The sequence below is a fragment of the Hyla sarda genome, chromosome 5, assembly GCF_029499605.1.
Source record: "Hyla sarda isolate aHylSar1 chromosome 5, aHylSar1.hap1, whole genome shotgun sequence".
NCBI lineage: Eukaryota > Metazoa > Chordata > Amphibia > Anura > Hylidae > Hyla > Hyla sarda.
In genome coordinates, this window is record NC_079193.1 from 59,061,163 (window position 1) to 59,077,885 (window position 16,723).

The following is a 16,723-nucleotide window of genomic DNA, read 5'->3' on the forward strand; positions in this document are numbered from 1 at the left end:
GCACAAGAATTTCTGTCTGCGTGCCAGAATTTGCACCCCAAAAAAAAATCAGAAACTCGACCAACTCTGCATATTACTCAGAAACGGGGGCGTGGCCATCGGGAAAGGGGCATGTCCCAGACATTTTCAAAAAATTTGAACAAAAAAATTTTCCACAGAAAATGTGGTGGTCTTCAGCTCTGGAAAACCCCACAGATCACAGCATGTGTTAAAAAAAAAAAAAAAAAAAAAAAAAGGCAAAACAAACATAGGGAAAAATGCAAAATGTAAGGAAACCTTTGTAAATACCCACAAAGAAAACTATACTCCACTCTTAGTAAATCAGGGCCAATGTGTAGCAAAATCAGCTGCAGAAAGTATGCAGCAAAATACAGCATGTGGGACCATAGCCTTAGAATGTATTCACACATACAGTACCCTGCACATATTTGATGCACAGGATTTGAAGCTACAGATTTTATGCTGGAGATTTTAGTGTAAACCAATTAACGGAACACACCATCAAATCTGCGCAGGATACTGCAGAGGTGAATAGTCCCCCTAAAGGGGTTTTCTGGTTAAAGGGGTACTCGGGTGGAAAACCTTTTTTTTTTTTTTCTTTAAATCAACTGATGCCAGAAAGTTAAACAGTTTTGTAAATTACTCCTTCCAGTACTTATCAGCTGTTGTATACACCACAGGAAGTTGTATCATTATTTTCTCCCTGACCACAGTGCTCTCTGCTGACACCTCTGTCCATGTCAGGAACTGTCCAGAGTAGAAACAAATCCCCATAGAAAACCTATGCTGCTCTGGACAGTTCCTGACACAGACAGAGGTGTCAGCAGAGAGCACTGTGGTCAGACAGAAAATAATTATACAACTTCCTCTGTAGCATACAGCAGCTAAGTACTGGAAGGATTAGAAGTAATTTACAAATCTATTTAACTAATTTGCAGCAGTTGATTTAAAAAATTGTTTTCTACTGGAGTACCCCTTTAAACACTATTCTGGCACTTTCAAAAACAGCAAAAAGTAACCCTCTAGAACTAAGGAAAGCTAATAGACAGACCATTGTTTATGCATTATACACAGCAAATACAATATTACTTAGTACCAATACAACTGTCCTGTGTTTTTAGAAGCATAGTCAACTTAACAGTGCGGCCTAGTATTTTTTTACATGGGTTGATTTATGCTTATACAGTGGTCAGTGGTAAAATCCTCCCAATTTTAGGAAAAATCCTTCCAAAGTATTTCCAGTGTAAGGCTCAAACATGATGTGCAAAATTTTAAGTGATGCCATAATATGCTAGAATTTTATGATCTTTGGGGTCCGACTTTTTGGATTCTTCCAATGAAGATGACACAGCACATTGGCACCTTTACAATCCTCTCCTGCATGACGCCTGCCCACCTGACTGCGTAACTCTATTCAAGAGAATGGGGCCTGCTTCACTGCCACAGTGCAGGAGCAACAAATGAGCAGTCTAGCCTACATTCCCTAAGGCAGTGTTTATCCAAACAGGGTGCCATGGGCTGTAGCAAAACTACAAATCCCAGCATGGCTGTCCAGGCTGTCCAGGCATGCTGGGAATTGTAGTTTTGCAACACCTGGAGGCACCCTGGTTGGGAATCACTGCCCTAAGGATTGGTGGGAGACGCAAAGGTTATGGAGAATTCTACCAATATGCCAACTACACTGCTCAAAAGAAATAAAAATAAATAAAGGGGACACTTAAACAACACAATGTAACTCCAAGTCAATGACGCTTCTGTGAAATCACACTGTCCACTCAGGAAGCAACACTGATTGACAATCAATTTCACATGCTGTTGTGCAAATGGAACAGACAACAGGTGGAAATTATAGGCAATTAGCAAGACAACCCCAATAAAGGAGTGGTTCTGCAGGTGGTGACCACAGACCACTTCTCAGTTCCTATGCTTCCTGGCTGATGTTTTGGTCACTTTTGAATGCTGGTGGTGCTTTCACTCTAGTGGTAGCATCATACGTAGTCTACAACCCACACAAGTGGCTCAGGTAGTGCAGCTCATCCAGGATGGCACATCAATGCGAGCTGTGGAAAGAAGGTTTACTGTGTCTGTCAGCGTAGTGTCCAGAGCATGGTGGCACTACCAGGAGACAGTACATCAGGAGAGGTGGAGGAGGCCGTAGGAGGGCGACAACCCAGCAGCAAGACCGCTACCTGCACCTCTGTACAAAGAGTAGGAGGAGCAGGAGGAGCACTGCCAGAGCCCTGCAAACTGACCTCCAGCAGGCCCCAAATGTGCATGTGACCACTGAAACGGTCAGAAACAGACTCCATGAGGGTGGTATGAGGGCCCGATGTCCACAGTTACAGCCCAACACCGTGCAGGATGTTTGGCATTTGCTAGAGAACACCAAGATTGGCAAATTCACCACTGGCGCCCTGTGCTCTTCACAGATGAAAGCAGGTTCACACTGAGCACATGTGACAGAGTCTGGAGACGCCGTGGAGAATGTTCTGCTGCCTGCAACATCCTCCAGCATGACTGGTTTGGCGGTGGGACGGTAATGGTGCGGGGGGGGGGCATTTCTTTGGGGGGCCGCACAGCCCTTCCTGTGCTTGCCAGGGGTAGCCCGACTGCCATTAGGTACCGAGATGAGATCCTGAGACCCCTTGTGAGACCATATGCTGGTGCGCTTGGCCCTGGGTTCCTCCTAATGCAAGACAATGCTAGACCTCATGGGGCTGGAGTGTGTCAGCAGTTCCTGCAAGAGGAAGGCATTGATGCTATGGACTGGCCCACCCGTTCCCCAGACCTCAATCCGATTGAGCACATGTGGGACATCATGTCTCGCTCAATCATGTCTCGATGCTTTAGTCCAGGTCTGGGAGGACATCCCTCAGGAGACCATCCGCCACCTCATCAGGAGCATGTCCAGGCATTGTAGGGAGGTCATACGGGCACGTGGAGGCCACACACACTATTGAGCCTCATTGGGACTTGTATTAAGGACATTACATAAAGTTGGATCAGCCTGTAGTGTGGTTTTCCACTTTGATTTTGAGTGTGACTCCATATCCAGACCTCCATGGGTTGATAAATGTGATTTCCATTGATCATTTTTGTGTGATTTTGTTGTGAGCACATTCAACTACGTAAAGACGAAAGTATTTCATACGATTAGTTCATTTATTCAGATCTAGGATGTGTTATCTTAGTGTTCCCTTTATTTTTTTGAGCAGTGTATTTCTAAGATAGAAGTACCCCTTTATACCAGTGTGCTACGCATAAGGGCAAAAAACCCTAAAACTATGATAATTTATGCCACATCCTGTTTTAGACGCAATAGTCAGAGAAGCTAATGGCCCTAATCTTCAGGATGACAGCTTCCCTGACATTTTACTTCCTGACAGCAATAAACATCAGCCAGCCAAGACAGACTGATGAGATTGCAGCAGCACTATTTGCAGCTCAGATGTCATGGATTCACATCACCGCTCTACAGAAAAAAAAAAAAAAAGGTATAGCTGCTAACAATCCGGCTTCTTCACCTCGGTCCTCAACGTAAAAACATCAGAATTACGAACCACTCAGAAGGCCAAATGTTACTGCGTTTTCTATTCCCTTTTATCACAATTTCTCAGCCACTGACAATAAGCTATTATGTTATTCATTGTGAAGGTTTCTGAGAAACTAATTCACGTGGCATGAAACATAGCAACAGCTAGCTGCAAAAAAAAAAAGTGATTCAGAAAATCTGATAATCCAGCATAGAACTAAACAGAATATCTCCTTTCACTGAACCAGAAGACTGAGAAAACCATAAGGCCGGGTTCACATGGCAGAAAAGTTGTAGAATGTCAGCTCGGAAAACACTGGCGGACATTAAGGAAATTGCTTGTTCTGCCGGCGCTAGGAGCGAGCAAAAATGCACCATCTCCATAGACAGCAATGCATTTCCAAGTGGATTCCATTGTAACTCTGCAGCAACAGAATTTCCAAGGTGATTTTTTCTGGCAGGTTTCCGCTCGGAAATTCGGCCATGTGGCCATGCTAAGGGAGCCTACTATGATTTTACAAATATACTAAGTTGTTTGCAGCATATTTTGTGCTTACATTATACAATGGGCCACTGACTGCCACTTAGTCCCTTCCATTCCTCGCCAGGTACATCACCACACATTTGGTAGTGGCTGTGCCAGGTACTGCAGCTTTGTCCTATTCACTTAAGATCTTGGGATAACTCCTTTGTTCAATACCGTGGGCCTATCCTTAGAATAGGCTATTAGTATCTGACCAGTGGAGATGATTGTAGGGGCTACAGGGCTTTGGCGAGCTTTGTGACCTCTTTACCAGCCACAGCTCCAAACGTATTGCAGTGTCTGTGTCTGGTACTTTAGCTCTATCCCATTCAGTTAAACCAGACTGAGCACCAAAACCAGGCACAGACATTACAACATGCACAGAGCTCTGCCTGGTGAACAATACAGCATCACTTCAATAAGTCTATCGGGAGCTGGATCTCCACAATCCTAATGATAGGACATTGATCTTAAAGGGGTAACCAAATTGGAAAAAAATGATCAGGTACTAGAAAGTTATACAGATTTGTATATGACTTCTATTGTATAATCCTTCCTGTACTTATCAGCTGCTGTATACTCCAGAGGAAGTTGTGTAGTTCTTTCCAGTATGACCACAGTGTTCTCTGCTGCCACCTCTGTCAGGAACTGTCCAGAGCAGGAGAGGTTTGCTCCTGCTCTGGACAGTTGTCTCCTTTTGTTCTCACAGAGAGATGTCTCCACCAGAGCTATCTAGCCTCAATTTGAGACACATGAACATTTGGCTGAGTAAGAACTAGTGATCAGCTCCAACTTATAGGATAGTATAGAAGAATTACATTTAGTATTCTCAGTACTTGCCTGACTTTTGGAACCATCATGCGGTGCTGTACCATTAGTGTATGGCAGATGGAGGCCATAAGAGTGAAGACTTCCTCGCTGGCAGAATCTCTCCACACCATATTGAGCAAGGTGTTTGTTTGCTGTTTAGTATCCAGTTTCTTTAGGCACTCTTCTGTGATATATTGCACAGACATCTTGCCATCACCCTATGAACAAGAATATATGTCACAAAAACTAGCCAATTAGATTTGCTTTCTATTTTATTCAGGCACAGCATTAAATCAGGACCTATGACAAAATACAGCTTATATGACAGTAAAAAAAAAAGATTAGCATGACACCTAGAGCTGGCCATATACAATGCAAAAGTCACCTGTAAAAAAAAATATTTTGAAAATATGAAACTTTTACCTATAAGCGCAACTGGTCCCAGATAGATTGGACTTGCAATGATAGTCAAAACAGTCATGTGAACAGAGCCTCATAATTGTCAAACTTTTTTTTCCTTAGAAATTAAGTAGAAAATGTTGTTTGCTCCTCAAAGAGGACCGAATTTCCAAATGCTGGTCACAAAATCACAAAATGAAATAAGAAAGGGGTGGTATAAACGTGGAACAAATTAACTTAACTGTACTAAATACAATAAACTTAAAAAGGGAACAGGTTAATGACCTATTACATTCACCACTTCTCCAGCACTGACGTTACCTGCTGTTTTTTATTTTTTTATATAAAATTTTTAAGAAATACAATGGGACAGAAGCAAGCATTTTTTTTAATAAACATGTATCCTTATGCAGGGGGACCAAACAAGGGGGGGAGAGAACCCCTGTAGAAGAGTGCAAACCTTAAATAAAATAGAGAAGACTATGGTCCTCCACAAAAAGGGTTGTACACAAGTCGGTCTGCACATGAGGGAGGGACCTGCTGGTCTCTCTTTACTTTTACTGTAGCGATGATGTCACGTAACTGCTGCAGTAAACCACTGGTCTCAGCAGTTCCATGCCATACATGCTCATATCACTACTAAGCCATTGATTGGCTACAGTGGTCACATGGATGTACATGACATCATCGCTGCAGACAAAGTCAAAAAACAAAATGGGGACCATCAGAGTTTCAGTGGCAAGAGCTTAAATAGATGAGTAACCTTTGTTTTTTTAGATTTTAGAGCATTTACTGCAGTTAGTTTAATTTGTAGAATTCTCAGACACCCTCTTTATCTGCTTCATAACTACAGATGTCTGAAATAACACCGACTGTTATATACAGTATATATTCATGAACTCACTAGCAGTTCATGACTAAAGAAGAGACATAGCAGTTTTCAAAAAGATATCCCAGTGCCATATTATTAGATAAGACTGTATGTGGTTATGTTGGGCTGACAAGATGATGTAACAGGTGTACACAGGGATAGTAAAGAAAGTGTATTAAAAAAAAATGAATAAATAAATAACATTAAAAAAAGTCACATTTTGTAAAATGACAATACAAGCACACTGCGGAATATCAACTCGGAGAAATCCTGGGAAGAGATACTAGTTCAGAAGCCTCCCATTGTCTTCAATGGGATTCTGCTGCACTATGCACTATTTCCACAGAAATTCCACTGTGGAAATTCAAATTCTGGACTCCATCGAACAAGTCAATCCTTTCGGTGGAATACTCTGCAGAACTGCAGTTCATCAATCTGGACAGTGCATGTCTGGGCAGTCATAGCGGTGAATCCCCAGATATACAGGGAAAGTCTGGATGGAATTTCTACAGGCAGATATTCTGTAGTGTGTACATACCATAAAAGCTAAAAATGGGTTGCATGAATAAATGTTTTTGTATCTGAATTTGTTCAGAGTGCAAAATAAATTCACTCATACTCACCTGCCACCGATCCCCCTCTTTGCAATGGTGCAGTCTCCGATGCTCAGAGTTTCCCATTCTCCATTCTAACACTGGAAAAGCCTTCTCAGTTAAGCATGTGTCCAAAGGGGTGACCCGCCTCAGCTGGTCTTCAGCAAAGAAGGTATTTCAGGACAGAGAACAGAAAGCTCTTGGCAGTGGGAATAACATTGGTGAAACGACACCAGTGGGGGGATCTGCAGCAGGTCAGTAAATGTGTGTTCATTTTTTCACCACACTCTGTCCACATTTATATAAAAAAAAATATTTATAAAGGAGAGCCTCTTTAACCAGTCACATATTTTTCTGGTAAAGGTTTAGCAGATCTCTAAAGCAGCAGCTAGAAGCATTAATACATAATGCAGTATTTGGCGGCTGCAGATAAAAATAAACCAAAGGTGATGCAGCAGAAAGCCTAAGGGTGGGTTCAGACTAGGTCTCCATTTTAGTACATTTACCGTATTTACTGTGGGGGGGGGGGGGGGAAGTTGGTGCGTCTTATAGGGCAAATACACATTAAAATCCTGTAATATCGCGGCGGTACCTGTGGCCATCAACAGCCGGGACCCGCGGCTAATACATGACATCACTGATCGCAGATCGTATTAACCCTTCAGACGCGGCGATCAAAGCTGACCGGTGCGTCTGAAGCAAAAGTGAAACTAACCCGGCTGCTCAGTCGGGCTGTTCGGGACCGCTGCGGTGAAATCGCGGCGTCCCAAACAGCTTACAGGACACCGGGAGGGACCTTACCTGCCTCCTCGGTGTCCGATCAGCGAATGACTGCTCCTTGCGGGGATCCCGTGCATGGCCGGCGCTCTCCGTCGTCATCACGTCGTTGCGCACGCAGTCCCTTCATCCAATAGGAGCGGCGTGCGTAGCGACGTGATGGCGACGACGGAGAGCGAGTATACCGGGCAGCAGAGACGTTCCGGAGCGACGGGGACACCCCGGGGACACTGCGACAGCGATGGAGGGAGACATCCAGGGCAGGGGTGACGGGTCCGGAGCAACGGGGACAAGTGAGTATTACCTCCTATACCAGTGGTCTTCAACCTGTGGACCTCCAGATGTTGCAAAACTACAACTCCTGGCATGCCCGGACAGCCAACGGCTGTCCGGGCATGCTGGGAGTTGTCGTTTTGCAACATCTGGAAGTCCGCAGGTTGAAGATCATTGTCCTATACTTTACATTGTATTTTGTTCAGACTCTTTTTTTTCTAGATTTTCCTCCTTTAAAATTGGGTGCGTATTATATGCCGGAGCATCTTATTATATGGCGAAAAATACGGTAATTCTGCTATATACAAAAAAAATATTCAACTGCATATAAAAATAATAATAATTATAGTAATATATATATATATATATATATATATATGTGTGTGTGTGTGTGTGTGTGTGCAGTCTGTTGTTATTTTTTATAAAGTAAGTCAATGGGAAAGGGATTTCATTCATCCGAGGGATCAATACTTGAGTATAGACCACTTACCACTGAGGTGACCATTTTGCTGATATCTTCATCATCATCTTCGGAGTCACTGGCAAGCTCCTGGTGATTTGCAACAGTGGAGAATGGTAACTGAGAGAGGAAGGCCTGCAGTACTCTCAGATATACAAGCATCCCTTCTTCTGTCAGAGTGCCTGAAACAAAAGGCCAAAGATGTATCAGAAAACTTATAATAATACATGAAAATTTGTAGTTTTTTTTTTTTTTTTTTTTACACCATTTAGCTTCATCCTATTCTGTTCTATGCATATATTACAGTAAATGCAAATATTATTTGTGGCGAAAAGCATTGGATTATTAACTCCTTAAAGACTGGGCCTCTTTTCGTTGTTGCACTTTCATTTTTCCTCCTTGCCCTTTAATAGCCATAACGCTTTAAATTTTTCATCTACACACCTATATAAGGGCTTATTTTTTGCGGGACTAACTGTTCTTTGTAATACCTTCGTTCATTTTATCATAACATATGCTCCAAAATGGCAAAAAAAAATATTTGTGAGGTGAAATTGATAAACAAAAAGTAAATTTGCAAATTTGTTTTTTTTTTCTTATTCACGCCATTCACTGTGAGGTCAAACTAACATGTAATCCCAATACTGTAGGTTTGCATATTTAAAGCAATACCCATCTTGTATAGTTTGCATCATGTTTTACAAATTATAAAAAATACTAAACTTTTTAGAATTTTTTTCTTTTGTTAACTACCAATTTCTGACCACTATAACTTATTTTTTTGGTTTACCGGGCTCTATAAAGGCAAATTTTTTGTGCTGTGATCTGTAGTTTTTATCAGTACTATTGTGGTATTTATCAGACTTTGTGATCGCTTTTTATAAAAAAAAAAAAATTTTTGGGGGGGGGTGTAGGCTCTGATTAAAAAAAATGCAATTCTGGGGTTTGGTATTCTTTAACGTTTACACCGTTCACCGTATGGGAGAAATAATGTTTTATTTTTAGAGTTCAAACAATTACGCACACGGCGATCCCAAATGGAATTTGAATTTGGGAAAAGGTGGGTGATTTAAACTTTTTACATGGAAGGGGTTAATGGGTGTTTTATAAACTTTTATTCAACTTTTATTTTTACACTTTATTTGTCCCTTAGGGGACTTTTAGGAGGAATCATTAGATTCCTCATACAGATCAATGTAGTTTCATAGAACCACATTGATCTGTTTGCTCTGCGCTCAATTGATAAAGCCTGGTTCGGCCAGGCTCTATCAATTACAGAACTGCAGCAGCCACAGGAGGAGAGGTAAGCCCTCCAGCTACCTCAGCAGTGGATCACTCCCCCACGATCACGCTGCAGAAGAGCGATCCACCCACTGGACGCCCAGGGACTGTTTAAAGGTACATCAGACGCTGCTGTCAGCTTTGACAGCAGCGAACTAAAGTGTTAATAGCGAGCCGTGGCATGTCCTTGGTCGTTAACAGGTTAATTGGGATTTCATCATTTTTAATGTAGCAGGAGTCAATTGTAGCATTATCTCCAGTAAAACTGGCATGTAATACATGTAAATTCTGCAGCAGATTTCAACACAATCTGAAAGGTAAACTGAAACTGATCCCACCCCGAAACAGCTGTCTGCAAATGGGTACCCTCTGCTTCTGGAGAAATGTCTGGCTTGGCATAAATTCTCAGTCAGTTTGTAAAACTCCAGAAATGGAGTGAAACGCTGACATTACCGAAAAGCTGTCTGAAAAGGTGGCGTGATTGAACTGCTGTGCATATCCAATATTCCCAGAATTCATAGTATAGTGCTAATGGCCAATAAATACCCACATACTGTTATGGTGTTCTCCGGAAAGAAAAGTCAAATACCTTTGACCCCTATCCACATTGAAAGGAACAGTCGTCAGCACCCACTTCGCTCAATTCATTGCCTATGGGAGTGCTGAAGATACCCAAGCACTGTACTCCGGTATCTCCGGCACTCTTATAGACGATGAATGTAGTCAGGTGACCACCCACTGTTCCATTTAGTGGAGAGAGTTGTGACCCAGAGTTAGGACCCCCCACGATCAGATATTAATAATTTATCTTGTGGAAAGGGGATAAGTATCTAGAGCTGGAATACCCCTTTAATAAACCTAAACCCTACTAAACTCTTTACCACACGTAAGGGTTTTAGTCTTGTCCCCCTTTTTCCTTCTTTCCTCTAGACTATACAGATTTAGTTCTTTTAAGTCTTTTCTGATCGGTTTTATACTTAAAGGGGTACTCCCCTGGAAAACCTTTTTTTTTATTTATTTATTTATTTTTTTAAATCAACTGGTGCCAGAAAGTTAAACATATTTGTAAATGACTTCTATTAAAAAATCTTAATTCTTCCAGTACTTTTTAGGGTCTGTATACTACAGAGGAAATGAGCTCCCTGCTGACATCATGACCACATTGCTCTCTGCTGACATCTCTGTCCATTTTAGGAACTCTCCAGAGCAGCATATGTTTGCTATAGGGATTTTCTCCTACTCTGGACAGTTCCTAAAATGGACAGAGATGTCAGCAGAGAACACTGTGCTCGTGATTCAGCAGAGAGCTCTGTGTTCCAAAAAGAAAAGAATTTCCTCTGTAGTATTCAGCAGCTAATAAGTACTGGAAGGATTAAGATTTTTTAATAGAAGTTATTTACAAATCTGTTTCACTTTCTGGCACCAGTTGATTAAAAAAAAAGTTTTCCACAGGAGTACTCCTTTAACCCCGTAAGGACTCAGCCCATTTGGGCCTTAAGGTTTTTTTCCTCCTCGCCTTCAAAAAATCATAACTCTTATATTTTCATCCACAGACTAGTATGAGGGCTTGTATTTTGAGTGACCAGTTGTCCGTTGTAATGCCATCACTCAATTTACCATAAAATGTATGGCGCAACCAAAAAAATACTATTTGTGTGGGGAAATTAAAAAAAAAAAAACGCAATTTTGCTAATTTTGGAAGGTTTCACGCCGTACAATTAACGGTAAAAATGACATGTGTTCTTCATTCTTTGGGTCAATACAATTAAAATGATACCCATGATAATATACTTTTCTATTACTATTGAGCTTAAAAAAAAAAAAAAAAATCGCAAACTGTTTAACCAAATTAGTACTTTTAAAATCCCCCTATCTTGAAGACCTATAACTGTTTAATTTTTCCGTATAAGCGGCAGTATGAGGGCTGATTTTTTGCGCCGTGATGTGTACTTTTTATTGAGACCATATTTGCTTATATAAAACTTCAAAAACTTTTTTTATTAATTTTTTTGGGAATAAAATGTTATAAAAAATCAGCTATTTTGGACTTTTATTTTTACGTTCACACCGTTCACCGTACGGAATCATTTACATTTTATTTTAATAGACCAGAGCAGAAGACCCGTGGAAGGCAGCAGAGGCAGATGAGGGGACCTACGGCTGCCAAGCTGGATGATCAGATCGCCGCGGCAGCGCTGCGGGTGATCCGATCATCCATTCAAAGTACCACGATGCTGCAGATGCGGTGATCTATATTGATCACGGCATCTGAGGGGTTAATGGCGGACATCTGTGCGATCGCTGATGTCCACCATTACGGGCGGGCCCCTGACTGCTATCAGCGATGCTCGCGGTTATGCATAGGACGTAAATGTCAGTCCTGGTGCGTTAAGTACCAGCTCACCAGGACGTACATTTACGTCCGGCGTCGTTAAGGGGTTAAGACACCATTTTAATGCCTTTGGACCTGCTCTTCTTGTAGGTCTCCAGATCTGACCCCAATGTTTCAGATGTGTTCACATCCTCCCAGATTTGTAAATGACTTCTATTAAAATCTTTACCCTTCCAGTACTTTTAGCAGCTGTATGCTACAAAGGAAATTCTTTTCTTTTTTAATTTCTTTTTTGTCTTGTCCACAGTGCTCTCTGCTGACACCTCTGTCCGTGTCAGGAACTGTCCAGAATAGCACAGATTTGCAATGGGGATTTTCTCCTGCTCTGGACAATCCCTGATACGGGCATCAGGTGTCAGCAGAGAGCACTGTGGACAAGACAAAAAAAATTCAAAAAGTAAAGAATTTCCTCTGTAGCATACAGCTGCTAAAAAGTACTGGAAGGGTAAAGATTTTTTACTAGAAGTCATATACAAATCTCTTTAACTTTCTGGCACCAGTTGATTTAAAAAAAAAAAATGTAATCATTCTCTTCTGAAGAATTTGGCTAACACAGAATTACCAATAGAATATTCAAACAGAGGATTCAATCTACAAGTGCATTATTGTTACATTTGGAAACATTGAAAAACGAATTTTAACATAAATGAAGAAAAATTGACATTTAATTGCTCACTTACTTAAATATGTTTCCCCAACTGTAAGCACAAAATAGAAGAGCCAAGGGGTCTGGTCCCATCTCAGTGGGCTATGAACCTGCTCCCCTAGTAATGCATTCAGAAAGAGTTCGTATGGGAAAGCGGTGATCGCATCCGCCAGTGCTGGAATGATGAAGTGGAAGATCTGATCGGTGTAAGGTGCAGCCAGAAACTCTCTGGTAAAGGCAGAAAAAACCTGTTGCCTGGACATAAAAATAATAGGTCGAATTTAGAAAAATGGGGTGCAAGTCATATATTACTGAAAAGCAAACCTTTAGGCTTAAAGAGGTACTCCAGTGGAAAACTATTTATTTATTTATTTATTTTTTTAAATCAACTTGTGCAAAAAAGTTACACAGATTTGTAAATTACTTCTATTTAAAAAATATTAATCCTTTCAGTACTTACGAGCTGCTGAAGTTGAGTTGTTCTTTTCTGTCTGGCAACAGTGCTCTTTGCTGACATCTTTGCTTTTCTCGGGAGCTGCACAGAGTAGAAGAGGTTTGCTATGGGGATTTGCTTCTACTCTGGACAGTTCCCGAGACAGGTGTCAGCAGAGAGCACTTAAGACAGAAAAGAACAACTCGACTTCAGCAGCTGATAATTATTGGAAGGATTAAGATTTTTTAATAGAAGTAATTTACAAATCTGTTTAACTTTCTGGAGCCGGTTGGGGAAAAAAAAAATATGAAAGGTTTTTCCTGGAATACCCCTTTAATCCTTCTAGTACTTCAGCAGCTGTATGCTCCACAGGAAGTTCTTTCCTTGAATTTCTTCTCTGTTTGACCACAGTGCTCTCTGCCGACACCTCTGTCCATGTCAGGAATTCCCTGGACCATAGCAAACCTCTCCCGGTCTGGACAGTTCCTGACATGGAACTTGCTGGAGAGGTGTCAGCAAAGAGCCCTGTGGTCAGACTGAAAAGAAATTCAAAAAGAAAAGAACTTCCTGTGGAGCATACAGAAGCTTATAAATACTGGAAAGATTAAGATTTTTTAATAGAAGAAAATTTACAAATCTGTTTAACTTTCTGGAACCAGTTGATAAAAAAAAAAAAAAATTGTTTTCCACCGGAGTACCCCTTTAAGCTTATGTATAAGCCTAATACAATACACACAATTTTACTTGCACCAGTTTTTACAACATCAGCCCAGTATTTCTGCACAAATGTTGAACAATGATGCATTTTAATGAATATAAAGTGCATAGGGGCAGATTTATGGATACTTATTCTTAGAGTAGACTTAGACTAGAAAGCCAAAAAATGTGCCAAACTTATTACAGTAACTCATGCTGTTTAATAAACCTGAGGTGTCGTTACACTGTCTAGTCTTAGTTTAGACCAATTATTACTTTATGCCAAAATGGTGCTCCAAAATGTTGGTATATATGTGGCACAGAATGTTGTCTTGTGTCCTTACAGCAGTGTTTCCCAACATGGGTGCCTCCAGCTGTTGCAAAACTACAACTCCCAGCATGCCCGGACAGCCAAAGGCTGTCCGGGCATGCTGGGAATTGTAGTTTTGCAACAGCTGGAGGCACCCTGATTGCGAAACCTTACAGCCAACCAATAAGCCATAGACTGCAACATGAAGTTTGACTGTAGATCATAATGACCCCCAGCTATCATTACATTTTGGGCCAACTCATACGGATTCACTGGCCGATTCACAGCTTCGGAAATAGTTGACCGTGTGCAGGGACGGCGCTGGCAAAAATGCTAATTAAATTAAGGATAATAATTCTTTGGATACAATTCTCCTTGCCAAAAAGCTGCCAGGCCGTTGCCTTAGATACACAGAACGTATGTCTCTTAATCTTCTCCCCTAAAGTAATCAGTATAAATTGTGCAGCGTTTCAGGCGGCGTAAAACATGGGGATTACTCATCATTTATAACTTTCAAGCTTATATTAAAGAAGATTCAGACTCAAGAAAATGCAAATACACAGTATGGCAGCCAGAATTACTTTATAAGTTTAAGCAAAGGAGGAGGATAAATCACCGGACTGAGAACTCTGGAAATAAACACCATCTTCAAGGTTAAATCTCAAAATCAATTCTTCATTTACAAGTACTTTCTTATGTGCAGACTATGCACTCAAAGTATTCTCGTATTGGAACTGTTCACAATTAAAGAAACCCCCCCATATAGGTTAGACATGTGCCAACTAGGGCTGCACGATTTGGGGAAAATGTGCGCTTGCAATTATAGAGGTAAATATTGCGATTTCGATATAATAAACAAATGGTGAAATTCCTCCCAATTTCATGTCCAATCTCCTCATTTCATATAGCCAACATAAAATGGGGGGATTGGAGTACTCCAGTGCATTAAAACTTATCCCCAATCCAAAGGAGAGGGAATAAGTTTTAGATCGCGGGGAGTCCGACCGCTAGGACCCCCTGCGATCTACTGCATTGCACATCAGCAGTCCGGTAGGAAAGCGGTGTGTCGACCCCCGCATGAAGTGGTAACAGTAACACCCCCTCCATATAGCTCTGAGATACATGGAGGGGGGTGTGTTGGCCGCCGCTTCATGTGGGGTTATAGCCCCCCTTCCTGGGGACTGCCAGGCTGCCATGCAAGGGATTGCGGGGGGGTCTCGGCAGTCGGATTCCCCGCGATCTAAAACGTATCCCCTATCCTTTGAATGTGGGAAAGTTTTACTGCACTGGAATACTCCTTTAAAATGTCCCCTTCTGACCCCTAAAACGTTCTTATTTTTCCATATACGGGGCTGTAATGGGGCTTATTTTTTTGCGCCCTCATCTGTATTTTTGATTGGCACCATTTCTGTTTTCATGCAACTTTTTGATCACTTTTTATTTTCCCTGCTATACGATGAGACCAAAAATCAGCAATTCTTACATTTACGCCATTGACCGCGGGGTTTAATTAACATTATATTTTAGTAGTTCGGACATTTATGCACGTGGCGAAAACACGTATGTTTAGGTTTATTTTTGTTTATTTTATTTGAAAATGGGAGGATTTAAACTTTTATTTAGTGTAGGGGGCTTATTCATATTTATTGCCTCTTAATTTTTTTACAATTTTTTTAATCCCCATGGAGCATGTTGCAAAACTACAATCCCAGCATGTACAGACAGCCAAAAGCTGTACGGACATGCTGGGAGTTCTGGAGCAGTGATGTCCGGCATTACCCAATATAAAGAGAGCTCAGTTCCTGAGCTCGCTTTATAGACCCCCGCTCCACGACTGTGCTGTATATAAACAGTGGCCAGTCGTGGTGGGGTTAAGGCACCTACTGCCAGCGCTGAGCACTGCTGGTTGGAGAGACAGTAAGACGCAGGCTGGAGGGGCCGGGCCACGCCGCTGAGTCTGCAGCTGCCGGAGCCCGGGGACTGGCTCTGCTCCGGCGTCTAACCTGCATGTCTGCTTCCGCGTGGCACGGCTGGGATATCGTTATATGGTATTTCGTAAAAATCGAGATTCGATTGCGAATGCGATATATCGTGCAGCCCTAGTGCCAACTGAACCCACTACATTTTAGGAGACCTGCTGACCATGTAATGTGTGTATATGGTAGTGTCTTGACAGAGAATGTTAAGGATCAGTTTTTTAGGGAAATAAGCAAGGAGTCTAGGAGCGGCTTACCCCTTCCTCACTCCATTGAGAACACAAACGACTGACTCAGCAGAGGGTTCATGTATATGGAGGGATCGGAAAAGATAGCTGTCAACCAATCAAGCATGTCAGTCAAGTTATTTAATGTGTATGGCCAACTTGAAGCATACCTGTCATTTGTAAAAACCTTTTTTCCATGAGGTAGATAATAACTATACATGTATATTTTTAATATATATAGGTTAAAAAATTTACATTTTTTGGGGGGAAAAAAAAAGTTGTTTTGTCCCTGCAGCTATTGCCTGTGTGTATCTGTGCAGAGACAAAATACAGGAAGTGTGGGCAGGACAAGCAGGACTTTGTGCAGGCTCCTGGCTTGTAAATAAGCCTGCTATGTGAGCTGGGAGCATGTCACAGACCATCAGTGCACAGAGCCCTGCTTGTCCTCAGTGCACAGAGCCCTGCTTGTCCTCAGTGCACAGAGCCCTGCTTGTCCTCAGTGCACAGAGCCCTGCTTGTCCTCA

The 16,723-nt window shown here is 41.7% G+C and overlaps 1 protein-coding gene across 3 annotated transcripts in view; it reads right to left on the reverse strand.

The window, feature by feature from the left end:
- The window catches only part of UBE3C (ubiquitin protein ligase E3C), a 124,700-nt gene that overhangs the window by 82,736 nt on the left and 25,241 nt on the right, over window positions 1-16,723 (reverse strand). For all 3 annotated transcript variants that reach the window (XM_056519563.1, XM_056519564.1, XM_056519565.1), the window contains exons 9-11: window positions 12,592-12,812; window positions 8,269-8,420; window positions 4,896-5,083 (exon numbers count right to left, since the gene is read on the reverse strand). In XM_056519563.1, the coding sequence (XP_056375538.1) occupies window positions 4,896-5,083; window positions 8,269-8,420; window positions 12,592-12,812 (561 nt within the window). The remainder of the gene's footprint in view (window positions 1-4,895; window positions 5,084-8,268; window positions 8,421-12,591; window positions 12,813-16,723) is intronic.